Source organism: Colias philodice, chromosome 15 (assembly GCF_061535455.1).
Source record: "Colias philodice isolate Cphi_HAF_F1 chromosome 15, ilColPhil1 Martin Lab GWU primary, whole genome shotgun sequence".
NCBI lineage: Eukaryota > Metazoa > Arthropoda > Insecta > Lepidoptera > Pieridae > Colias > Colias philodice.
The window spans coordinates 8,553,647-8,580,597 of NC_143100.1; the positions used below are offsets into that span (position 1 = coordinate 8,553,647).

Consider the following 26,951-nt stretch of genomic DNA (forward strand, 5'->3'; position numbering starts at 1 on the left):
ATAAATAAATAAACAATGGTATTTGAATAAAGTATTTGAACACGGTATTTATTAAACGATTCGATGGTAAATGATGAACTTTGCTTACCAATTACATATTCGAAATACTTTAAAAATCATACCTTGAATTAAAAAAAATCTAATTTACTTTCAAAATTTTCATACAAATAATAAACTTATACGCTTGAATATATTTGAAGTGCTTTTTACACGATAAATAATGATGCTAATAGTAAATAGGCCATAGTCTGTGATGTATAGAGGTCTATTTTAAAGTATATTTTACATGAAATAAATAAATTGATATCTACATTTATTCAATGTTTCATGAGAATAGGAACTAGAAGAATAATTTCTTAACAGTGAGTCTTGAAAAGTCTATTCTCTATAAGAAAGCAACAGTTCTTGTTAATATTATTATTTGCTGTACAATAGAAAATCAATGAAATTATTCAGTCCATAGTGAGTCTAAATATTATTTATTGTTTTTTTAGTCAATAGCTTCTTTAAAGACATGTTGAAAGTCAACTTTAAGCAGTTTATATTGAGGAAATGTGTTGTTTTATTGTAATAAAATGCTTTACACGGTGCAAGTTTTTTGTTTAAATGTATCATTTTAACCGTAGGTACAACAGTTGTCTAATTGACTTTTTAAATATACATTAATGACCATCAAATTTGAAGCTTTTCTAATCAAAATCAAGATAAGGATGATAAAATTATAAATACTTTTTAATGATTAGCATTGGACTTTATGATATCTTGATAATTAAACTGGTATCAGTTTAATTAAAAATTATAACTGAAGGACAAAGAAATATGACAAAAGCTTCGCCTTTATTTTTAAAATACTGATAACGTATTTTTAGTTTGGCATCATTTATCCAAAATATGAATAATGGAAAGAACATTGAAATAGCATTGAGTATTCATAAAAATTACCTTCTTAATTAATAATACTTTTTAGTTAATTTCTTCAAAGCCAGTTCTCAAATGGCGTCTTCAGACCTTTAATTGGATACAAACAAATGCAAAAAACTTAAATAATACATTAATAGGCAGTTGCTTTTAAATTTTGATAGGCTTAGTCATAATAAGATAAATAATAAATCTCAAAGCCTATGTTATTAACACTTCATTATTTATTAATACCTAAATACATGATATGCAATACAAATCGTGCTATTTGTTTTTATAACAAGTGATTATAATATAACTCATATCACATTAACTTACGTAGATTTAAACATCTTTTTGTAAAAGCATCATTTGAATTTTTTTCACAACTCGAATGTTACTATGTTCTTATCCAGGAAATCTTATGGCACATTAAATAAAACTAAATCGAGTATCGCTAGCTATCAACAAAATATATTACGAAGTAATCTAATATCAAGTCAATTTGTGCTTTATCATAAGGTATATTTTAACATTTGAAACCCTAACTGCACTAATACTTGTGTATAATTTCAAACTACCTTCACTTTTAGTCTAGTCACACTTTATTCGCTTTCTAGCTACAGCTACTGTTTGTGAAAGGTCTGCCTCTATAGTATTCAATATTCATGTCTATATTTACACTAGTAATATTATGTTACCTCAAATTATTGCCAAGCGTTCAATTTTCCAGTGTCTAACGAAGTCCTAATCTAATGATATATACGGTTACAAATTCGTTTATTGATATACAGACGGACACATAAATTTGATCAATCCCCATAATAGTCCAATAAACGTTTTTTTTTAATAATATTAATAATTAATTTATATTTACACTATTTACAAAATTATGTACACAGGATATACATAACAATAGACTAGTTAAAGTTCCATGAAATATAAATAATTCTATAAGATTTTTAGTAATATTAAATTAGTGCCACAAGTTTAATAGTAGGCCAAAGAAACGCGTAATAACAGTCTTTAATACACATATCACTTCTGCACAATATGTCTGAAAACCGACGGAAAATCAAGAGTTCATATAATCGTAAGGAAGAACCGTGTTAGCTTTTAACCGTGTTCACTTATAACATTGTTCGTCGTCGGTTACACGTCTGTTTGGCACAAGTCGCCGAAAACCGGCAAAGCGTGATACTACCGCGTCACTGAGTCCACTCGTGGGTGTGACGTCGGGGCAGAGTGAGTGGACGCGAGAGACGACTGCGTCACACCATTCAAAACATTCTGGGCATGCCTGAACGAAGTAAATCTTGATAGAGTCCTCGTCCCATCGTTGTCGAAATTAGGCCTTTCATATTGATGTTTAGGTCGCTGTTTCTGTGGCTGCATTGCCTGCAATTCATCGTAACCATTGTCTTCCGCATAATTCTCATCGTCGGATTCATCCTCGCCGAACGCTCTATACGTCGATTCTGATTCAGAATTCTTCCTTGAATTGATTCCGTACGTTCGACCAATCAAGGATTGCGTAACATCGATGTTTACGTTCTTATCGCTCTTTCGATCTTCAAGGCTCTGATTGTATCGTATTTGAGCCTTTTGTGTTTTTTCTAAGGCAGGTATGTCATAAAATTTAAGCACATTAGGGTGCCCTTGGAAGTATTTTTCGCTGTATACGTTTCTGTTATAGTAACCTCCGTTACTAGCTGGATAAAGTTCTTCATCAGGAGCGTAGCGGGAATCGAAGTTATCGACATTCTTTCCACCCGGTGGAAACCAGCCCTGTTGAAATAAAATTTTACATTAAAACGATATCCTAGTGAAGCCATTATGCAGAGTGAAAATATAATAGTTAAATTGAACTTACCAAAGAACTAACACATTGTCTCGTATTAGTTACAAGTGTCACGGAAGCATATGCGGCAGGAGATGTAGCAGTTTTGCTCGTATTCCATTCATTCCCATTAACTCTGGATGCTGTGACCTCTGCATACTCTGGCAGAGGATGAGCAACCTTATCGTATTCGGAGTTTGTCTTATCTTTGCTTTGATTGGATTGATTTGTCGACATGCATATACCAGGCTGATTCTCCATCCACAATAATGACTCAGTTTTAGTTACTGTATTTTTATTATAGCAGCTACTTAATGGATGAGACAGTGAAACTGCTGCTTTTATATTCATTTGTGTCACCAAACTTGTTCCATTAGAATCTAAAACAAAAGTTATGTTGTCCATTATTTAAATGTAATATACATAAAGAGTTATGATATTGCAGGAATTAAATGCCAAAAGTGTTTACGAATCATTTGAAAGGAAACAAAAACATTTACATTTGTTGGGTCTTTATTTCCGGATTTGTATCATTTCTTTGTGCCTAGAATGTGAATGCAAAGTGAAAGAGATCCACTGCGCTAGTGAGAGGGCTCGTGCTACCTTTCAACTCGAAAGTAATCTAGCACCCTCCCGCCTCGCATGGCAAAGCCTCCATCAAACAAACGCTCGCACCCTTACCACCCCACGACACCCGAGGAATGTTTTTAATTCTGAAATTCTGATCCTAGGGAAAAAATGTAAGCACTCCGAGATAAGCCTTTGTTTCTGTATTATTTTTGCATCTTATACAATTTAAACACTCGAATTTTCAATACCAACCGTATATATTGGGAAGCGCAGATTTTTTCGCAAAAATGTTATTTTTACGAATGTAGATGATTCCAGCAACCATTATAACTTTGAAAAGCACGATAGCTCCAATTAAAAAATAAAACCATGACTCAAGTACAAAGTCTCCCGCAACAATAGATACTTCTCCGTTGTTAGGATATCTGCAACAGAATAAAAGTATTGTAGCTTTTGATAGACGAGAATACGCGAAAATACATTTTTATTTTTACAGTTCTATCATACAGACGTATTTATAACATTAAAAATAATTATACCTTGACAAAGGATCTAATCCAATTGTTCTTGAATCAATATTGAGATATACTTTTTGGCTAAAAGGTCCCAATCCAACAATAGTTTCTGCTGCGATCTGCACCGAATAACTGACTCCTGACGTCAAATTTGTCATAATGAGACTGGTCGCTTGATGAACGGTGGTGTTAATTGCGATCATTGACTTATTCGCGGGTATATCCAGCCAATTAACCACCACATTGTAACCAGTAATAACGCCGTTTTGTAAGTGAAATTCGGGAGGTTGCCATTTCAAGTGAACCGTAGTCATATTGACAATGAACATTTCTATATTTGTTGGAGGACCATCCGGCACTGAAAATAAAACGTGAAATGTAGGTATGATTTTTTTTAAAACAACATAATAAATTAAAAAAAACATGTTAGTCAAATGAAATATACTTATAAAATAATGAAATATATTTACCATCGTCCAATGTTTGAGCTACTTTTGAATTTGAGGGTTTTCCTTCAAATTTCTTATAGAATGGCACGAGAAAAAATTCGTACCGCATATATTTTCGTAACGACGTAATTTCGTATCCCGATACATCATTGGAATGTAAAATAGTTTTCATATCATATTCAGTCGTTGAATTATCTAAGGGTCTGTAGTATATGAATAACCCTTCCAAGTAAAAGAAATTTAGTACTGCCCACATAAGTTTTATTGTTGTAGCGTCTATAGCAGTTGCTTCTCTGAGTTCAACTATGCTATCAGTCATGATATTTTTTCTATATTCAGTATTATTTGAATATGGACCATTATCCCATATGGATACATCTTCCCCTAATGTCACAGCATCTGAAATAGGACTCGGTCCAGACAAGCCGTGAGAATTTTCAGCTCTAACTATGAACATATATGTTACTCCAGGAATCAACGATCTAACTACGTAATGGGTTTGATATATTTTCTTAGCAACAGCAACCCAGCCTCTTGAGTTTCTCGGTGTATTACTTCCTGATAGTGTCTCCCTAGAGAATACTTCAACTTGATATCCAAGAATGGAGGATGACCCAATTTTGTTATTTTGATTCCATGTTAAAATTACACTGTTGTTTGTTACATTATGTACGTGCGGTTTTGTAGGAGGACCTGGTAAAGCTGATACATCAGCTGCTCTAAAGAAATTAATATTTGGATTTTTGGGATTATCTACAGTCAAAACTCCACTCCAAACATATTTGCCATGTGGTGACGAGGCCACACATGTATAAGTTCCATTATCAGTCCTACCCAAATCTTTTATGACTAATGTACCATCATTGGAAATATATCTTCTATGGTTTTGTATTAATGCTTCCCCTTCGAAATACCATGCAATGATTGGCTCAGGTGTACCTATAGCTTTACAGGGGAATTCGGCTTCGGACTTAAAAGGTAACGTTTGATTAGAGGGGCCATTTGTTATTATTGGCGGTGGTCGGTCGTCGTCTGACGTCACAGTTATTTTTCCTCTAACGAGCGAACTGCCCGCGAAGTTGACCGCTGAACAAACTATTGTATTACCGCTATCATTTTTATTTGTTCCGTTTATTGTTAGTGTTGTCACCCCGTCTATAACAGGCGATGCGTGATATTTATCCTTCGATGTGCCGGGAAATATTATTGTTCTATTTCCTTCCAAACTCCAAAAAAGAGTTGGTTCAGGTTTTCCGGTGGCAGTGCATGTAAATGTCACACTTGAACCGCTTTCAACAATAATTGAATTTGGTTTTAATGTTACAGATGGCGGATCTAAAAAAAAGAAGTTTAAATTATAAGAAAAGAATTATAATATTGATGATTACATTCATTTTACTTGAATAATTTTCTTTTTAATTTAAGTAAGTTGTATATATTCTTACAATGATTCATTCTAAACTTCAAAAATAATTCAATTTCCGCACAAAAAACACCCATAACGATAATTATAAAAGAAACGCGTAATCACAGCGAGTAAATAAGAATGCATCCACTCACCGTACACCGTCAAATACCCGGTAGCGCTGACAGTTCCGACTGCATTGTCAGCTTCACAAGTGTACTCCCCCTCGTCTGCTAAAACCACGCCATCAAGCCTCAGGCTTCTATCGTCCAAGAGTTTGACGCGGCCGAGTGGCATGTTCCCACTGCCGGCGGTTGTCCTCCACAACACATCAGGTAGAGGGTCCCCGCCCACCCTGCAGTGAAACAACACGCTCTCACCGGTGTGAGCGACCACGTCTTCGGGCCCCGCTATCCAATACGGTTTAACTGCGAAATGAGAATTCATTGAGTGACACGGTACAATCGCTTGACGGTTTTGCTATGGGCAGCGCATTATTGATCGGCTTCCGTTTGATTGATATGAAAGGTAAAATGATAGCCGTTTGTAATCAGCCAAGTGAATGGGTGTACATATTTGATAACTGCCGTAATTAAATTGAAACTAGTAAAACCAATATGAAGTCGGTAAATATTATTATACCATCGCCAAGTGCACCTTGTCTACGGTAATTATTATAACGAATTATTTTTGTGCGTTGTAATTATTGATATACTACTCACTATGAACTCTTAGCGTTGCTGTTGTAGATTCTCTAGTACCAGCAGCATTCCTTGCGATACATTGGTACTTCCCAGCATCTGTCTGTCTGGCATCTTGAATAACCAGACTTCCTCCGTCCACTAAATGCATTCTATACAAATAATTACACGTTTTAATAAGCATCGTAGACAATAAACATTTAATTTTCATTACTGTAAACAAAGCGCATTGTAACAAAGTCATTCAAATATAGGGCGGAATTATTCAATAGAAAATTAACATTTAATAAGGGGTCTACTGAGTCAGAACTATTGAGATTTTTGCTTGATTGCTTGTCGAGCTCTTCAAATATCCCCTTCTTTCAAACTTTGATGTACCCTCCCCATGTTAATTATTTTTATGCTTCAATATACATGCGTCGCCTTGAGATGCATCTTTGGGCATATCATAAAAATTCATAGACAACAAATTGAATAAGTTTGAAAAAGTGGGGTCACTGATTTTAATTTGATTTTATAAATAAAGTTAAAAGAGTGAATGTGTGCAGAAAAAGTCACATCGCTTTTATATTTTTATCAATTTCAACATTAATTATAGAATAAAAAAATCTTACATACGAAATTTTCAGTTTAGAACTAAAATGCTCATTTCTGAATTTATCAATACGCAAGAGTATTAAAATACACCGATAAGAATTTCAACACCCTTTTTAATTCAAGCACCGTAAACAAATTATACGATACGTTATTGTCTGATGTTACACGAATTAATTTTGCAGTGATTCACAAGACTATCGCGTTTCCGCCATCCCATTTAACAGTTGAGGGCTCTCAGCAACTATACCCTCGATTTTACGTAAGTGTGTTTTATCGAACCAACTTGCTGGCATGTAACTTTCATTTTATATTGTAGTACTTTCTAATAGAGCTGTGGTTATACTTTGTAATTTTAGTAGCGATTAACTTTATGCTCCATTATTTGCAAATTGATGATTATGAACAGTTCAGGATCTCTTGGCCATTTTTATTTAATAATTATCGAGTGACTAGCATATGTAAAAAAAAAATAAACTATATTTCCATTCGGAAATAATTGCCTTGATTTTACTAATTCAAAGGATTTAATACAGAATACAAAGCAAAGAATCATAATGCGATACATAACGTTTGTGGGGTTTCATATATTTACATATTAACTTAATTTACCTCGAGTCTCCATCAAAGTGAAGTATGTGACCGTCCTTTTTCCAATATACCGTTGGTTCTGGAGAACCACGAGGTGGTGAACATTCTAGAATCACAGTGTCTCCTTGTGCTGTTTGTGTAGTTACAGGTTCCAAACGAAATTCTTCTCGAAGAACTACAGGATCAAGAACAGAATATTTTTATTGAGGCATATTATAACGGTCACTATCGTGATCGTACTAAAATTAAATAAGATACTCAGACAAAAAGTAATATATAAGTACTTGGTAATGAATATAAGAATATTTTTATCTCAAGTGTTATCATCAATACGAAGCAGTTAGATAACTTACCAGCTACATGAAGAGTTGCATTCCGACTTCTAGCTGTACCATACGGATTAGTGGCTTCACACCAATACACGCCAGCGTCTGAGTGCGCACGACCATGCGTTGCTCTTAGAAAGAACAGACCACCAGCTGGCAATAAGCTTCTATGTGTATCTGATACTACAAGCACGCCGCCTTTGTACCATCGTATGGTTGGTGATGGTGAGCCGCCAGCTCTGCAGTTTAGAGTAGCTGGTTGGTGCTTCGCTACGGTGACGTCAAGCGGCTGTTCGATGATGTATGGTGCTTCACCGCTTCCCATGTAATCGTCACTAAGTCCTCCGTTGACTGGACCTGATAAAATTATTTCACGTAAGAGTATGTTATACAGGTTCATGTGCATTCTATATGTTTAAGAAAATAAGGAAACGAGGTGAATTACTAAAGGTAAAAACTTTCAATAGTTTAACGTTAGTCCCGATATAATCGAACAATTATTTGAGTTAAACATAATCCCTTTAAAAATTATACCCGATCCGCCCGTCGTTAACGTTCATTTAAAAGCCTAACAATGGTACAGAATCTTTAGTTTCAACGATAATAATAGTGGAGCGTATCGTTTATAGCTACACTAAAACATGGCACAATAATAATGAAGCGTAAACATAGGCTAGCCTGGAGTCCCCCAAGGATGCGAATTTGGACCCTCGTGTGTTTACAACGAAAGGCGCAGATGTTAGTTTTTGACACTCGAATTGATGTATGTCTATTGTTACCTCGGAGCATTATTAACAGAAAATCGTTGCAAAAAATACTCGATTTCACTAAAAATGAAACAACGGTAATGGTCTGTGACTCGATTTTCGGATCGAGGTTGTAACAGAATAAGGATTACCCCATTGTGCAAAATAATTGTGTTTATTTATTCACGTGTCCCAACATTGTGAATGCGGTACGTTGCAAGGGCTAATCTATAATTGAATCTCCATTCGATTTGCTATCTTTCGATTTTTGTTCGTAAATCCCTTGATGTTTTAGAGTATTATTATTGACCTACATAATACATTTATTTTTTCTATACTTTTTGAAAATTAAAGCTGGTACCTATTGAATAAAAATATTGAAAGTTGACGAAGAAAATAAATTACCTATTAAAATAATCCAAAAAAATTGGACTGTTCTTTGACACGTATTATTCATTGCTTATTTAAAAAAAATACATTTTGTTGACATAAAAGCATCCACATAACTGCAGTATACAATATGTATCTACACACATAATATGCAATTCGCAATACCATCGCAGAAATTTTATCGTTCAAATTTTTAATTAATCTACTAAAACCTAGAAAAGACTGGACAGTATTAAAACAATTTTATCGGCATTAGACGCAATAAATTATCTGTGAGCTCGTAAAAGAGACATGTATGTGATATGGCAAAATATACCAGAACGTAGAGATAAAAATAAGATTTAGCGGAATGCAAGACACATAAAATATTGTTTATGTTGATCTCGATACATTACTTTATCGCACATAAACCGGCTTTATTGCTTACTTGCTTTGAACCCGATCGATTATCGGATATAAAAGGAGTTTCCGTGTGTGATATAGATACGGAAGTTTGGTATAAAATGTTGGAAAAACTATATATTTTGTAACTTTTGGAAGTCGTAATTAAGACAGACATGTTTAAAAATTAAGATAACATGTAAACTATTCTTGACTTTTTTCTGTATTTATGCAAATGAATAAGTATTTAATCCTGAATCTCTTCTTACCCACTAACCTAATAGATTACTTTCACACCTAATTAATCTAATGAATGTAACCAAACAATAGTAATGTAGCTAATTAAAGAACCGTGCTGCGTAACAGAATGTATCAAACAAATACCTCTTCGATATTAATAAAAAAATAAATGTTCTTGTTTCATTATTAGACTAGAGTAGATAATTTTTGAAACAAAAAAAAATCGCAGTCGGATGAAACCTATTAGAAAAGGAGGGGAATATGATAAAAATGTAAGGAAAAATAAATTACGGTCAATCCGAGTTCGGGAAGTGGGAGGGGGGAGCTTTTAAGAGAAAAAAATGGTCTCTCTCGATTTCCGACAAAACTACAAGTCCTACGGAAAAAAGTTCATTCGCAAAGTTGTAGGTAATAAAAGGATCTGCAACTTTTGTATTTACAATTTTTTCACATAACCTCAAAATTTTGGTGAAAAATTCAAAAAACCAAGTTTTTGGTTTTTTATTTTTATCTACTTCAAAATTTATTGTTTTTCTACGAAATTTGGTGAAAACTTACTTTATTATGTCCCAAATACACTGTAATTTATTTGATTGAAAATATTTATTTTTTCGCCTTATTTTGAATTAATACCAAAAAAACAACCTAATCTTCAATCGAAAAGTCACCCGTCAAAATATCAGCTTTTTTCAAAAACTGGTGGTTTCTTTTATTCATTGAAATCTCTTCTTTCATATGGTGTAAAAAAAAATAAACACCACTATAGTAAATGTTCTCAGGAAATGCATACAAACAGTGTGAAAATTAGCTTTTACTAAATCAGGCACACTTCTCGAATTACCTGAAATGTTTTTATCGACATCATTTTGCTTTTGAATATGCTGTAAAATATTAAACTTAGAACAGATAATTATTTTTCTTTTGAAATATTACCGAAAAGCCGATACAAGAGAAGATATAGAGTTCGAGAAGTGTGCCTGATTTAGTAAAAGCTCATTATCACACTGTTTGTATGCATTTCCTGAGAACATTTACTATAGTGGTGTTTATTTTTTTTTTACACCATATGAAAGTAGAGATTTCAATGAATAAAAGGCACCACCAGTTTTTGAAAAAAGCTGATATTTTGACGGGTGACTTTTCGATTGAAAATTAGGTTGTTTTTTTGGTATTAATTCAAAATAAGGCGAAAAAATAAATATTTTTAATCAAATAATTTACAGTGTATTTGGGACATAATAAAGTAAGTTTCCACCAAATTTCGTAGAAAAACAATAAATTTTGAAGTAGATAAAAATAAAAGACCAAAAACTTGGTTTTTTGAATTTTTCACCTAAATTTTGAGATTATGTGAAAAAATTATGAATACAAAAGTTGTAGAACTTTAAATTACCTACAACTTTGCCATTGAATTTTTTTCTGTAGGACTTGTAGTTTTGTCGGAAATCGAGAGAAACCATTTTTTTCTCTTAAAAGCTCCCCCCTCCCACTTCCCGAACTCGGATTGACCGTAATTTATTTTTCCTTTTATTTTCATCATATTCCCCTCCTTTTCTAATGGGTTTCATCCGACTGCGATTTTTTTTATCTTTTCATTATTTTTAAAGGCTTCTACCCCAGTCTATATTTAATTTTTGCCTATAAGAATAACCGGCTAACATTCATATTTCATACATTCACGCGGTTCTTATATTTCGTCTATTATCAGCCAGATTAATGAACTAGCCCGAAATGTTAAAATGACACTGGAAAGCAATGCCAAAGGAAATGATTTTAGCTCGCACGCGCATAGTTACGGGCCATTGTTCAAAAATATTTGTTAAAAAAAATTGCGAGGGTGCGTCGTGTCCCCTGCTAATTTATAACTCTAGCACATGTCGACACGCGTCAACTAAAAAAATAAATAAAAAATCGGTCACGGACACAACTATTGCATTTGAGTTGACTTATATTTTGAACTTCCTTTTAAGAAAGATATACTTAAGTGTGTAAGAAAAAAATGTTTTTACTTTTATGGCGGTATTCATTATCATGGAATACCTATTATTTAAGTAATAACATATACCTAAACCTCTTATTTAACTTCAATTGAGATGATAATATATGAATTTTTAAAAATTTTAAAGGTGCATAGTATTTAAAATACATACTTACATTAAAAACATTAACATATTAAGATGCCAATATATTTCAAGAATATCGCCTACTTCTTTGCAATTAGTTTACTAAGGAAATAAGTACGATATCTCAAAAACTAGCCCATGCCATCCTGCTTTTTCCCAATAGTATCCAGTGACGTGTTTACACGATCACGATATATTGGATTCTCATAAAATCAGGTTAACAGCTGCTTTAAAAACCATTTCCTTTAGCTTTGGTACAAACGCTTTCCAGTATCATTTGCAACGTAACAAATTTGTCGACGTAGATTCGACATCAAACGAAAATCGGACTTTCTTTGATCGTTGTATATTGCACCATTGTGAGCTTTAATAGATACGGTAAGATAAACATCAAACTGTAGAAAAGTATAATAGGCATGAAATGCATGACTCAGACCTCATTCGCACGAGAGTTAAAAAAGCGTTGCGTTAAAACCCGGCGTTGGCGCTTTTTAAACGTTCTCTCTGTGGTTGTTCATACTAACGCTTTAAAATCACTCATGTCTCGTCTCTGGCTTCAGTAAGACGTGGAAATGGTTTCTGCTAAAATAATTACGTAATGTCAGTTGCGTAATATCTTTATGATATTTATATTATTATATTTGCTTAGAATTCCTCGGAAAGTTTGTTCTTAATAAACCACTTGTAGGTACCTACTTAGGTATTTGTTCAAACTCGTCATCGATAAACATGTTACTTAAAGGAATATGATAAAAATACCTACTGTTTTAATTTTTATATGTTAGGTATATTTGAAAGAAAGAAAGAAAGAAAGATTGGCACTAGCGATTTGTGTTATTGAAAGACGAAAAAGAAAACAAAAGGCATTCTGGGTACATCCTCTGAATGAACAGAGATACTTAAAAGGGCAGTTTGTGACACTGTACGAAGAGTTAAGGCAATACCCCGGAATTTTTTTAATTATTTTCAAATGTCTATAACGATTTTGAATACAGGAACGGACGAGACTCCACATCTATAATTAATAGTTCGGGATCAACAATCCACGACATCGTAATTCGTATCGATTTTCTGATGATTATAAGCACAACAAACACGTGCTACCGCTGAGCGAGCGTGCGGCATACTGAACGCAGCGCCGGCGCTTTTTTAGCGCTCGTCTGAACAATAGTAAGAAGTTTCCTATGGTCTATTTTATTTAACGCCCAACGCCGAGCGTTGAAAATAGAACACTGCGCGATAAAAAAGCGTCGCGCTTTAAAAGCGCTGACGTGTGAACATATACTTGGGAATGCATTTGTTCTATTTGGACGCTTTTTTAACGGACGTTAAAAAAGCTCTCGTGTGAATGAGGTCTAAAGCGTGTAGGAATACGAATATTCGATCTACAATAAAATTCAATGTTTCAGAAGAGGTCACCTTAAAGCATCCTTAAAGAGTACGAAGAAGTACCTAACACCGTATGAATATCTTGTGTAATTCAATATTATACATATTTAGTAGTTTTAGGATAAAATTCCAATTTGCATTATCAAAATTTGATTTAAAATTATTCTAAGAGGCCTTACTGTATAGCATGTACAGATATTAACAGAAATAGTATATTTAACAAGCCTATTAACATACCAAAATCTTCCCCTTAGAACTCAAAAGTTTACAACTGTCACCCTAAGTAACACGATAGCAGTTTGAATACGAACATCTAATTCTAATGATCGTGATTGCCTCCTAAGGGAGCCAATCATGATTTTTCGAATTTTGAACACGTGTTCATTTTTGACCCCTTGGCAATATGACTCTAAGCAGTCATTACGCAGTTGTACGTTATTATGAAATCGCTAAATGAACGCAATATACAATGAGCAATACAAATTTACACAAATTCGATTTAGTTCTATTTTTTGAGATTGGCAATAGACGCAATGCAACAGGAATGAGATTCTACAGATTCATTTGTACATCGATGCACGCAGATAATTTTTTTAAATTAACATTACACATTTAGTTTTATTTCAAAAACTCAAGCTTCTCCATAAACAAACTTGGGTTAGATTAGTACGATTTATGAGAAGTATATGTTTTAAACGAGAAAAACGAGAAGATAAAAATATCCAAAAACGTTACGGTTAATGAAATAGCACTTATCTTTTACAACACAAAAACATCGGCACATCTGTTGAAAATTATCCGCCTGAACGGATGGACGGATTACATTAATATGAGTTTCGTGAGTTACAATGTTTGTCTTGTAAGGCCTGCTAATGTACGGTACAAATTGTTGACGTAGTGTCATCTTTCACGACCCATACCTACCTGAAACGGGGGCAAACTGCAAAGCTAAATTTGTTTTTAATCCCGCAACCGACTTTCATTTTTATGTCGTCGCAATATGTGTCAGTTTGTCGAACACAATAATGCACACAATTTATCGCCTTAGTGGCTGTAGCCATTTCTATAATAGAAAATACGGAAGGAATCGACCAGTTGCTATATTGCTTTCTTTCGAGTTTGTTTTTGTAGACATTCAGCGCGTGGGCAGATGGAATAACATACTTTGTATCCATGACTGTTTCGATAGATTCTGTTTATTTATTGTTCCTCTATAAAATCTTTGACTTTTATTGTAACAGGCTATAGGAAACGGAAAAAAATCAAATTCAAATATTTTTATGTGTGAAGGATGGTGAATAAATCTACGACGTTCGTTCAATAACATGGTAACATATGTACGGAAAATGATGAAAACAAAATAATCATTTATAATTTATTTATTTAAAACACACTTAATGTCTAATCTTGGAATAATCTGTAGTAGGTATTAAGTTTTTCAACTCATTGAATTATGAAATGCGTCGGCGTTAAAACAAAAACTGAACATACATTTGAATTTAAATAAAACAAGACATTCACACGCTGCAGATAATGGAACTAATTTATTGCACAATAATAAAACATCTGTAGGATAAAATGACACCGGTACCGAGTTTCCAAAGAGAACGGTGATTTTATTTGCTTCCGAAACGTCACCATTAATAAGATATATCGGTTTACAGATAAAAGGCCATAGTTTGCGAAATGAAAGCTATCTGATCATATCGAGCTCACGAACAAAAAATATTAGCGATCGTCTTTACTGATTACATTTACTTATTAGGAATGACGTCTATATTTAGAAGGCATTTTGCGTTTAGAATCAAAGCGCTTAGAATTTAAGAACCTATAATTTAACCGTCACCCTTTGTATTCAAACTTCCGTTTAATTATTTATAATATATACTACAATCGAATTGGGCGTCATATACCTTCGAGCGCGAGGGTCAAAATGTTATTTTCGATAATCGTAAAAGTCAAAGTTTTGTTCAAGAAGAGATACGATCCATTTTTCAAATATCCCATTGAGTAGCTACAGTGACGCACATAACCTCATTGTAAAGTACCCCAAACGATTGATTCTCTTAATTTTATTATTGTATTTTTTCTTTGCATTTCACGCGGCATCCATCATGAATTAGGCACAAAAGATAGGCATCGTTTAACATTAGCTTAACTTCTTTACGCTTTGATAGCCGCCTGGGGCGCGCTTTTTGTATAGGTTCATAAACCACAGTCTAAAATAATTATATCATGACGAAGAGACATACTGGGGTGATAGCAACGCCCATAGATAAGCTGTTTTTCATCTATTACAAGTTCAGTTGATTGTAAAATATGTGCAATCGACATATGCATGTAAATCTATGCATGTGTATTTTGTTAACTTAATGAATTTTGTCAATGCGTTACGCTTTCCCTTAAACTTTATTAGGCCCTGGAGAGTCGTTACGTGACATTTGTTTGTTCGACACGGTTTTTATCACGCTTTTTAAGAAATTACCATTAGTTACTTTTTCTTTTAATGGTTCTATTTTTAACATCGTATTTAGCTTAGGTTTTTGTGTTTTACTTATTTTCGAAAATTGTCATTACCAATACGACGATTTTGTTATTTACGATTTATTTATTTTAAGATTTATCGAACATGTTACATTAAATACTTAGATATCGTGGCATACCTGAAACCTAAAAATACGAGAAAATCTCAATAAATTATATCATATTATAATAATCAATATTAACCACTCTAACAAATACCTAAAACAAAACATCAATTAAAATCAAGCTTCACACATGAAATTAGTATAATTTAATATCCAATTACGCCCCTCGAACTAAACAGAAATTTCCTGCAATTAGCCACATTTTCGAAGCGGTGACAAATTGTGGTAATGTCTAACTGGCACAAATCTAAGATGGTACGGTGTGGCACTAGTATCGAGCGAGGGACCGACCCCTTGGGGGCTATTAGCGCCTTGAACTTTGACTGCACCGTGAATTTTTTATGTAAGAATGCAAACATATGGAACGAATTTACGGCTGTTAAATCACTGGTTAGCGTCAGTATTTTGATTTGGGTATTGTTTGTTAGATACGTAAAGATTATCCATAACTTTAAACTACATACTTACTTAAAAGCTAATTAATAATACAATAAAAAATTGAAAAAATCGTGTATTACCTACATAGCATAATTAATAATAAAAAATGCTATGTAGATTTAATAAAATTATTTTACTACTGTGAAAATTAAATATCTACCTACATAAAATTCACCCATAGATCACAATCAAGACTTCTTGACTATGGGTTATTTTAATTTAATCTATAAAGAAATGACAATGCTTACCAAAACAGAACAGTCCCAAAAGAGACGTCACCAATTTTAGGATGTCCATGGCGACACTGCACTACCACTGTGTATGAATCCTTAATTTAACTCTATGTGTGATCATATTTCTTCTTTCTCTCTCATCTGAAACAAAAGAACGTACGTTAAAATTGAGTAAACAGAGTAAATTGAGTTAATGTGATATGGTTATACCTTATTATTATACGCTCTTTTTTATTATTCAGGGACGTGTTCAGTATTTTTTCATTCAAATTTAGCTTTCCGCCCGCGGCTTTGCTCGCGTGCACTTCAGTTTATCGCGCGACAGTCCTAGTCATTTCTCTTTACAAATTTCCATCTCTTATTTTTATCAAGTCAAGTTAAATTTAACTGTTTAACCTAAGGCTTGCCCTTAATTATATTTATCAAGGAAGATTATTATCATAAAATGATAAATTACATGACTGACATAGATAGACATGGATTCAGATTTTATGTGGTTATAAACCAGATAAGCTTTTAATTTGGGGAAATCGAGATAATCAATTTTAAAACTACCTACTAAATAAATCAATAAAAATACTAAATTAAATCATCTTGTTAACGATATCTAATTCAAATACAACTTGACATTCAACCAAGTCGTTAGGTAATGGGATCATGATGAAGGGATCAGTTAAAATTGACAGTTCTAATTGGGAGTGACATTTCCTTCACAGCACCAATACTATTGGAAATATATTAAAATATTCTGTAAAGAATGTGTATGATAAACATTCGGAAATGAACCCTTTATTCTACAAATTAAGATTGAAATTTGTTTGGACAACTCACAAATCTGCGGGTAATAACATCTATTGAAGTACTAAGGCTAACCCTTTATACTGTTGTTTATATTGTTATGAATACATCGTACGACCCTGATTTAAGTTTCAAGCACAAATTAATTTGGCTCAACTACACTTGATATAAACTTCCGTCATAGAGCAGTGGGCTGTAGGTATATTCATTAGATTTAAATGTACGAGCTAAAAATATTATAGAGCAAGCAGGTACAGAGTGATCATAATATTGTCCATCATCAAATTTTTAATGTAATTTAAAAATCAATAGATAAATCATGATAAAATATTATTATAATAATTTTCAGTCTAAATAAATATAAGCCAAAAATATACTAAGTAAAATTTTAAAAGAATACATACAACATAGAAGACAACAATACAAAAATGTTTAGATATGTTATCTTAAAATTCAGGAATGACATTGCTAGACCCTGGGTATAATTATAACTATGTTGATAAAAAATCCAATATTGTAACATGCTCCTGCAAGCTACTGAAAAAAACATCTTAAATAATCTGTAACATATTGCGGCATACGACACGCTGAGCTATAAATAAATGAGATTAAGCTGACCAATATAACTATAAATTTTGCTCGTAGCACAGATAACTAAATGTCGTAGCCACAGATAATATAATGCTACTAGTAGTCGTACCTAACAACGAATGCTAACACATCTACACTAATACATATAATAAAGCTGAAGAGTTTGTTTGTTTGTTTGAACGCGCTTATCTCAGGAAATAGTGGTCCAATTTGAAAAATTCTTTCAGTGTTAGATAGCCCATTTATCGAGGAAGGCTAAAGGCTATATATCATCACGGTAAGACACACAGGAACGGAGCACTGTAGGTAAAACCGCGGAGCATAGCTAGTATTTTCATAATACCGTTGCAACAGCTAACTAAAACGTGTACGTGCAATCACCATTTATATTTTAATCAGTAATAATAGATTGGGCCTGTTAATTCAGAGGATAATGCGGCTCAATAAACTGTATTAGCGTTATTCGGATTTAATATCGAACCTAAAATCCAATGTAATATTGATGATTTAGATTGCAAACGGTAATGCTATGTATTACTCTAATCGCCAGATTAAACTTAATTTAATAACGCCAGTGTAATATTATGCTTAGATGTGATACGTTGATAGAACTTGTCAGTTTGTATGCATAACTAACACTGCATAATAGAATCAAAATATTCTGTATTACAATTTTACTTGCAAATACCTATGTTTTAGATGCTGAATAGACAATTCAGATAGACATACCTACAGATTTACGGTTTCTTAAATGCTGGGATGCACCCTCAGTAAGCTTATCAAAAGGCTCTGGATGTGATCCTTGGCGGAGACAAATAAAAGAGGCAATAGAACTAAACTAAACACCTACATCTGTGATCTGTCCCATACCCCACACGTTCATAGCTCCTCACGCACATCTTAAACATATAAACTACGCTTTCCCATGTCTTTCCCGTGTTTATCTTCTCCACTTCACATTTATTTTCATAATAAACTAACAGTTTACTTTAAACTTATATTTTATACATTCACTAACAATCTCCAAGTTCAAGCTCAGTTCTCACGCATATGCCAGCTACAATCGGTTAACCAAAACAAACGTAGCCAAGGTTAAGATTAAAATTTATTGCCACTTGAACGATGACGGGCCGCCAGTTACTAGAAAAAATGATTGCTTCTTAAAACAATCGACTCCTTCGCTACTTTAATGGTTGAGCTTTAAGTGAAACAATTAATTATACGTTCGTAGCCTGAAATTATGTTCCAGACGTAATAAAACATTTTTAAATGAAACGTGATATTTCAGTCAACTTTTAAGAAAGATCTAAGCCCAAAATTATGCATATGGTATGTTGGTACATACCATATTATTTTAGTGCCTTTTCAGTAAATAACCTTTCATGAGACCACTTAAAAAATGAATAAGTTACGTAAATTTTATTAGGTCCCTTACATGCAAATACCGTACCTATTTCTGAAAACTCATTGACAATAAATCGAGCATCAAGAACAGTATTTTTAATTGATGAAAAATACGACTAAGACCTATTTCTATGACAATTAAATCCTTAACTAAATCATTCATTTGAATAAATATTTAATCCCACGTTAATCAGCACTGTCATCGGAATAGTAACAACCAGAGTTACGCAAACATTCCTCAGGCCTCAACAGCTCATAATTGACAGTACAAATATTTAAATAAAATGTCTCGCTACAATAACATAGTTGGTGAAGACTCTCAAACGCATAATGTGACTGTTGACATTTTGCTTCGAGGTGCGGTCTCTAGATATCTTTAGCAAATGCACTAAGCGTCGGTTCTCGTGTTTATTTTTCACACAGTACGTAATAACGCTATGTGTTAAATCGCTTTATATATACTTCAGATTAACAAAATCAACATAGACCTCCCTAAATATGGACGTATGATTTCTCAACACTCTATAAGGCAACAGTCGCCGCCGTGTCAACAAAATTACAAAACATAACAGTATCCATCGTCAAACCCAAGAAAATCTATGAACACGTGAGATCAAAGCGCAGCTTTATCAACCTGCTGTACAAGTAAATAAAAATATACTTTTGAATAATGTTTGTTATGGCTACAGCTTCCATATTAACAATAAAGAAACAAGTGTCGACATGTATTAGACCCACACAAAGAGCGATTGATCACTGGGGCCTTGTAAAATATGAACGCCGCTCCAATTTTGGAATTGATTAATTGTCGGTCATGAGTGAGATGTGGCATCTAAAAAACAATTAAAACGACCCGTTTAGTTGTCGTCGCGACAAATAGTTTTTTATTTTTATCTAAATCGGCACTCAGTTTTTTTTTGTCTGTTAACATAATATAGCTATCAGTTAATGTATTCTTCTTCTTCTTCTTTTTTTCAAATGGCAACTCCCGATCCCAGTGAGGACGGATTCTGCCAATGTCACAGTTAATGTGTAAGTTGTGTTTCAGATTTTGTTAATAAATTGGCAGTTATTTTATTTATTTATTTATTAACACAGTTATATTGCAATCGATAGGTACTATCGATATTGATTTCATAATCAGAAGTTGTTGTAAAAGAAAACATTTGATATCGTATCGTAACTTACAAGCAGTCACAACTCACAACATACAATGCCCTTAATATAGCAGCGATCGAAATTATTACGCTGGCAATATTTCGAACCTAAATAGCTGTAATGTGTCCGAATTCATTTAATTTGGTATGTAAATTCAAGCAGTTTGTTTCTTTACAAGTGACAATTAAGAGCGAGATGAAAAGAGACTCAACAGTTGCCAAGAATTTCAACAACAAAACGAGGATGGTGTCTTATAACTCTTGTTATTTTACCAACATTGGTTAAGCATTCTTTAGGTTAATCGACATAACAAAACGAAGCGTTATTATGTATCTTTTGTTGCGTTATCTTCATTGCATTCGTTAAATTCGCACGAAATCGTCCCACAACACCAATTGAAACGTATATTTTTTTAATCGGAGCCGTTGTCTGATCTATGGATTAGTCTGGCTTAAAGTTTTGTTGAATGGCGTCGGTGCGTGTACCGTCAAATATTGCACAAGTTTTTGTCAAAGTTTCCGACAAAGCCTTACCAGTCTAACAATAGTATATTTTTGTTCGTGCGGTCTCGGCTGACAGTTTGCGTGATGTATTGGACTGGGATAGCGGATTATTTTTACCCATTTCACGAAGTTTGCATGCACTATTGTATACGCCGGAAGCGGTTCTCCAAAGCAGCTAAGTGATTGTCGGGTATGGGGTTTGAGATTTCGTTTGAAATCTTATACTAATTTGGCAAAAAATTGAAGCACTTTGGCGTGCCTACAATCTACGTATATGTATATGTATTTAAATGAGAACTAGTAATGCAAAGTCAAGCAAAACGAACATCTCGGTTGTAGGTTAAAAAAGACAATAAACTACCTACATTTTTGTATCATTTTTACAATCATAAAAATTGTTAATCAAACTTTGATAGGTACTGTAATTAAAACAACCGTAGGTAAATCAAATATGCACGTATAAAATATTTGACAACTCCGCTCATAAAAGTAAGTAAAAACATTTTAAAATAACAGAATAGCAGCCGAGTTTCACCGGGACAATAAAAGCGTAGTATTCATATGGAATGATGTGTGGCAATAAAATAAACTCAATGCTTTTACACCTGCGTCAGTTATTGTGATATTTAACACCTATAAATGTGATTTTGATAAAAATAAAAGTAATGTGCCATGTTTTCAATAAAGGTAGGATTATGTTGAACACGGCTTTTATGGTTTTCGAGAGTGATTGAACGAATGCTAAAAATAACGTCTTTCAACATTGTTATCAACTTTAGTTATTGTTTTTAATTCAGCGTACTCTGCGGCAATCTAAACAAAAAATAGTATTAGTTAATTTTATAATAAAAATAAACATTTTCTTCAAATGAACCCCTTTTAACTTTACTAACATAAATAATACAATAATAGTGACAATATTTATGTTAATAGTAATCGATATCGATTACTCATGTCACTACAGATGCATTAACTATCAAATATTTCTTCCTGAAAACATAAAACATTCAAACTAAGCATTCAAACTTCATCGCTAATCTTTCACGTATAAATCACGTTTAAATAAACGACTAACCTTCCGAATAATAGGTATGTTCACGAACATTTCAAAATATATCATGTAATTAACCACTGAGACCTACTTAAAGAAGATAAATCACGGTTTGAATTACAACATCGGAACGTTTTGCAACGCGCAGATGAAACAAATTTTTAATAATATCACCAACTTTGATGTTCAAAATAGAGATGTCAAAATGTGGAAAGAACAACTTTTAGTTTATGTTAGTGGTGGCAGTTACCGATCAAAGTTTACCGATGGCGCCATCGTTATGAAATACAGATAAAAAATACCTATATATAATATAGTCTGTCGAAGTTCTGCGCAAACAGGACGAGTCTGTGAAATTGTACGGAAAATAGTTTTATACTCTTTGGTTGAAAATGCGAGGGCGAAACGACGAAAATATGGAATCAATGTCGAATATTATATTCTATAATGGTTACATTACAGTGATAGTAATTTATTGAATATATTTGAGAGTTTCAATTTGTAATATGTACATATAGAATTCAAACATCGTTCATAAAGTTTTTTGTATCTGTGTTTTTATTGTTCCAAATAAAGAATTTTGAATTTTTTTTTAATTGAATTACGATAATGAGGGTAATGATTTTTAATTTTCACATAATTATCAAAATTAATATTATGTAAATAGGTAACAATTTTAAATAGTTAGGCATCATTTTCATACTAGATTGCAAAAAGTCACAAGTATCTCAGACAATATGATTAAAGAGAGTTACCACTTTGCTTAACATTAGTAATTACTGTACTGAATGAAATGGCTTATCTTGTAAGGACAATGTGTACCCTAGTTAACGATAACCCGTGTGGATTATCATGTTCATATCATTTTTAAGAATTCCTGATCTGACACAAGACCTATATGTCATAATTTACGTTGTTATTATCATCAAGGAATAAAGGAACCGCTTATTCTTTAAGATAATAATTATAATGACAACATTGATGATGTAATTTTCTCGTATTAATTATGAATTTATAAGAGAAAATTACATCATCACTGTCACTTCTATAATGAAATTTAATTATAAAATAATTATAAGGTAATTTAAATTGTTAAAAAGATTATTCAATAATTTAATATTTGCTGTTATTAAATTATAACTTTGGGGATAATTATTAAAATATAAAAGGTAATAAATAGAGCTTAAATCTTATTAGTTTATAATAATGTATAGGTACCTAATAATGTAAAACATTTTATATCTCCCAATAAGTTATTAGTTTCTTTCGCTTGTAAAAAAATATTATTTTCACTAGCTTTTATTATCAACGTAACATTACGTTCTATTTATTAAATTAAAACTGTCATAATTTTTATTTCAAACCGAACTAGTTTCCGAACTATACTTAACCCTGTTTGGAAAAGTTGGAGCAGTATGGACTGGATTCCAGAACGCTCGCAATTTAAGGTCCATTGTCTCATTGACAATACTCAGAACAGGTAGCTGTAAAAATCATACTTATTTTTTATGTACTTTAATTTTAACAAACTCAAGCCCCGCCAAGATGCCTATTGTAGTAGTTTTCCACTGCTGTTCTTGATTTTTTTCCTTTGTTATAGCAAATAGGAAAAAATCAAGATGTCTTCTTTAAAAGGTAATATTTATTTAAATCAAATATAATTTGCATTTGAATATCAATAAAACAATGTAATTGTTATCAAAATACATTTTATTCGAATATAAAAAAAACATCTAGATATAAATTAAACAATTTTCATGGTAAACATAATATATATCCGATCCATTTATTCAAAGAAACATTTAACAGATTTAACTAGCAAAAAGTAAGTCCCATGTGTCCCCTAGAAGGTAGAAACTAAAAAGTATAAGTGCATAGATTATGTACGTGACGCGACTTGCATAAACTTAGGAACTCAACCGAGCGAAACTTGGAGTCGTGTCAAACTTTTATCTAAATGGCATCATAATTTTAGTTTTTAACAGTTCTGGCAAAATTATTAGGTTTATTACGCGGTAGATGCACCTTTATAAAGAAGACGTAGTACACGTAAATTTAAATCATATTTCATTTCACAGTTATACGAATTAGGTATAGAGGTGCGAATATTATTTATCACATTTCTTTTCGTTTGAGCTTCGTTCAATATGTTAGCAATATCCTCTTACACATGTACTATAAAGATGCAAAATTTTACAGCATGTTATTTTCTTATGTGCCCCATAATACGCCATAAAAACGCAAGAAGCAAAGACTTAATTATTTCTTATGAATTATTATTTATGTACGTATAAATTTTTAAGTTGATTGCACTCCGGCAGCTGCATGTGTAAATCTTCTCGGGCCGTCAATAAAACTGTATAATGACTCGTGTCTGTAGGCGGAGTGTCAAATTTTCCACCTCATTTAATGTTTCTTTGCCTTTCAAGTTCGCGGCTAATAACAGCCAATTTGTATTTGATGTCCCGCTTACATGTGCTTATTCCTTTTAGGTAGTCATACACACCGTTTATTTAAAGTTGTAACTAATTATGGGTGTCTTCATTCAATATTACACATCACTGTTACGACATTCTACAACTTTCTTTTAAATAAAGAACGAATTTTAATTCACAGCACATTTTTCTGAACACAGTTGAAGAGTGAAAAGAGAAATATTTCGTGTTTCAAATGCTATTCAAATACGTCTCCTCTGAATATGACTAACGTAGATATCTATACCGTTCATTAGCTTTGAAGCGTACCTGTCACAATTTACAACTAATTAATTCGCAAATCTCGCAACAAAAAGTGCATTTCCGCGGACGCCTTTGATGTGCTGGAATTTCTCGACTTGGATGTTGATTCATCGTGCCAGTTTATTTTTGTCTACGTCGTCTGCTTGTACGGTTGTTAAGAGAAGCTCCGTTTGTTTTGTCCGTGTCCGTTAACCACTGCGATTAAACAACCACACTCATTGCACAATGTTTAACCAAATGTTTCCACTATCGTACCACGCGTGCTATCAAAATATTGACCCTCTTATCCGCAATGAGTTACGTTCAATACATGTGTGAGCACCTTTTTATTTGCGTACCCTATTAGACAGCACTTAATAGTGTAAGCAGTCGACATTAAAAAAATATTTGAGTAAGTGTCGCCGCGTCGATGCGGTAAATCGAAAACAAACAAAGAATTTCGTCTTATCAAACACTCATTATGTAGTTAGCTACCTAGTTATTTTTTGCTCGACGAACCTCTAAATCGGCTCATTATGATCATTTATTTAGGTCCATTTTTTGTCGGAAGGGATGATTTTAAACATAAAGGGTGGCCACGCAACAATTAAGGAGCCGTTAGTTAAAAAAATGTCACCCTTTTAAAGGCTTTGGTGCTCTTAAAAAACGGTCAGTTTTTATCACCTGGGTTGGAAGTCACAAAATGTTTATCGCCACTCAATGACATGTTGATTTATGTTTCCACCCTGTTGAGGACTGGAACTCGACAGAAATGAATTAGACTGTTTAATTGGTCATTTATTTTCGAAGATAATGTCGGTCATCCAGTTGTGAGAGTTTTAGGTCACTGAAGTGGCACTCTAGCGATAAAATTGAATTGTTATTTCAATGAAATACTTCCTCCCGATTTTTTATCGTGAACGCCGATACGAAAATAAATTTGGACTACGGCTGTTGATCTAAGTTCAGATTTATTACTCATAATTGCCATGCAGTGTCGGTATCTCATGTATTATGGATTAAGCCCGAGAAATATGATGGCTTTAAGACAAAAGATGCGCGGGCAGACCTTAAAAAGGTGGCTAATGACCGGCTTACACTTTCCGAAGCCCACCCGTGACGGAAAAATTAAAGGCTTATCTCCAATTATTCTTAATTGGAGGGTCTAAAAGTATAGATTGAATTTCAAAGACTTTGATTGATGGCCTTAAATCAAGCCAGTGTCGGCGATAATGGGTTATATCAAAATTTTAATATATTTTATAGGCAATTTATTCAAATAACGTCAATTCATCATATCGATAAAATTGAATCTTTATATACGAAGTATGTACACATAACAATGACGCAGTGTGGATTTATTTTATAACCGAGACGCCAGTAAAATGAATCGAGCGAATAAAATGACTCACAGTAAAAATAAATAAAACACGCGTTTACCCGAATAAACACTGAATAATATGTTTCTAAGTTACAACAACAATAACAGCGCACCTTTATAACAGACGATTGAGTCGTGGTAATGAATTGTTAACATCCAGCGCTGGATATACAACGCGAGCTTTATAAATCTGTTTAGAATATATTGCGTTATTTACAAGCGGTCTATCGGTAGAATAACAAAGCGGTGGAATGTTTGTTTTTTCACTAAGCTTTATATCGATAACGTGTGGGCTAACGTTTCCACATGGAGCCATTGAACGGCCAATAGTCAGGATTCCCATAAACCCCCACATTCAATGTTTTCAACGATCGCGAACATTTTATTATTTATAGTGACATCGAAATATGGATGCTAATTTTGTATTAATGAATGGAATGTTAGTGCTAAAATTAAAATTACATATCATATAATTATGAAAAGCGCATTATTATAACTTGAAGAGCCTGGCAAAAACAAAGAGTGACTTTAAATATTATGTGTATATACATTTAAATATTTAACCCATACAAAAGTTGCGATAAGGATTACACGCTTACTTCAAGCATTAAACCCATAAAGCCTCCAGATTTCATGCACAATGACGCATTGTTTCCAAAACCCACAACAATGGCGGCGCTACGTAATTCTCTCTAAGTCCACTAAATAAAAACTTTCCTAGCAATTTTAATGAAACAACTTAGAGACCAGTATCGTTTTAATTGGTTAAACAAAAACTCCTAAATGAAGTGTTTGTGGCGAGGACTTCAGTTTTTGTTCCAGCTGTTTGCGGAAACAAAGCCCATTCATGAGTACACACTCGAAAGTTTTCT

At 33.1% G+C, this 26,951-nt stretch overlaps 1 protein-coding gene across 2 annotated transcripts in view; it reads right to left on the reverse strand.

Annotated features, from left to right (window-relative positions):
* Positions 1–834: 834 nt before the first annotated feature.
* Positions 835–26,951, reverse strand: part of LOC149482408 (roundabout homolog 2-like) — a 55,147-nt gene continuing 29,030 nt past the window's right edge. For both annotated transcript variants that reach the window (XM_089703705.1, XM_089703704.1), the window contains exons 2-11: positions 16,492–16,617; positions 7,916–8,245; positions 7,584–7,737; positions 6,399–6,529; positions 5,832–6,104; positions 4,293–5,606; positions 3,847–4,180; positions 3,560–3,732; positions 2,771–3,117; positions 835–2,685 (exon numbers count right to left, since the gene is read on the reverse strand). In XM_089703705.1, the coding sequence (XP_089559831.1) occupies positions 2,098–2,685; positions 2,771–3,117; positions 3,560–3,732; positions 3,847–4,180; positions 4,293–5,606; positions 5,832–6,104; positions 6,399–6,529; positions 7,584–7,737; positions 7,916–8,245; positions 16,492–16,540 (3,693 nt within the window). In that variant the 5' untranslated portion in view covers positions 16,541–16,617 and the 3' untranslated portion in view covers positions 835–2,097. The remainder of the gene's footprint in view (positions 2,686–2,770; positions 3,118–3,559; positions 3,733–3,846; positions 4,181–4,292; positions 5,607–5,831; positions 6,105–6,398; positions 6,530–7,583; positions 7,738–7,915; positions 8,246–16,491; positions 16,618–26,951) is intronic.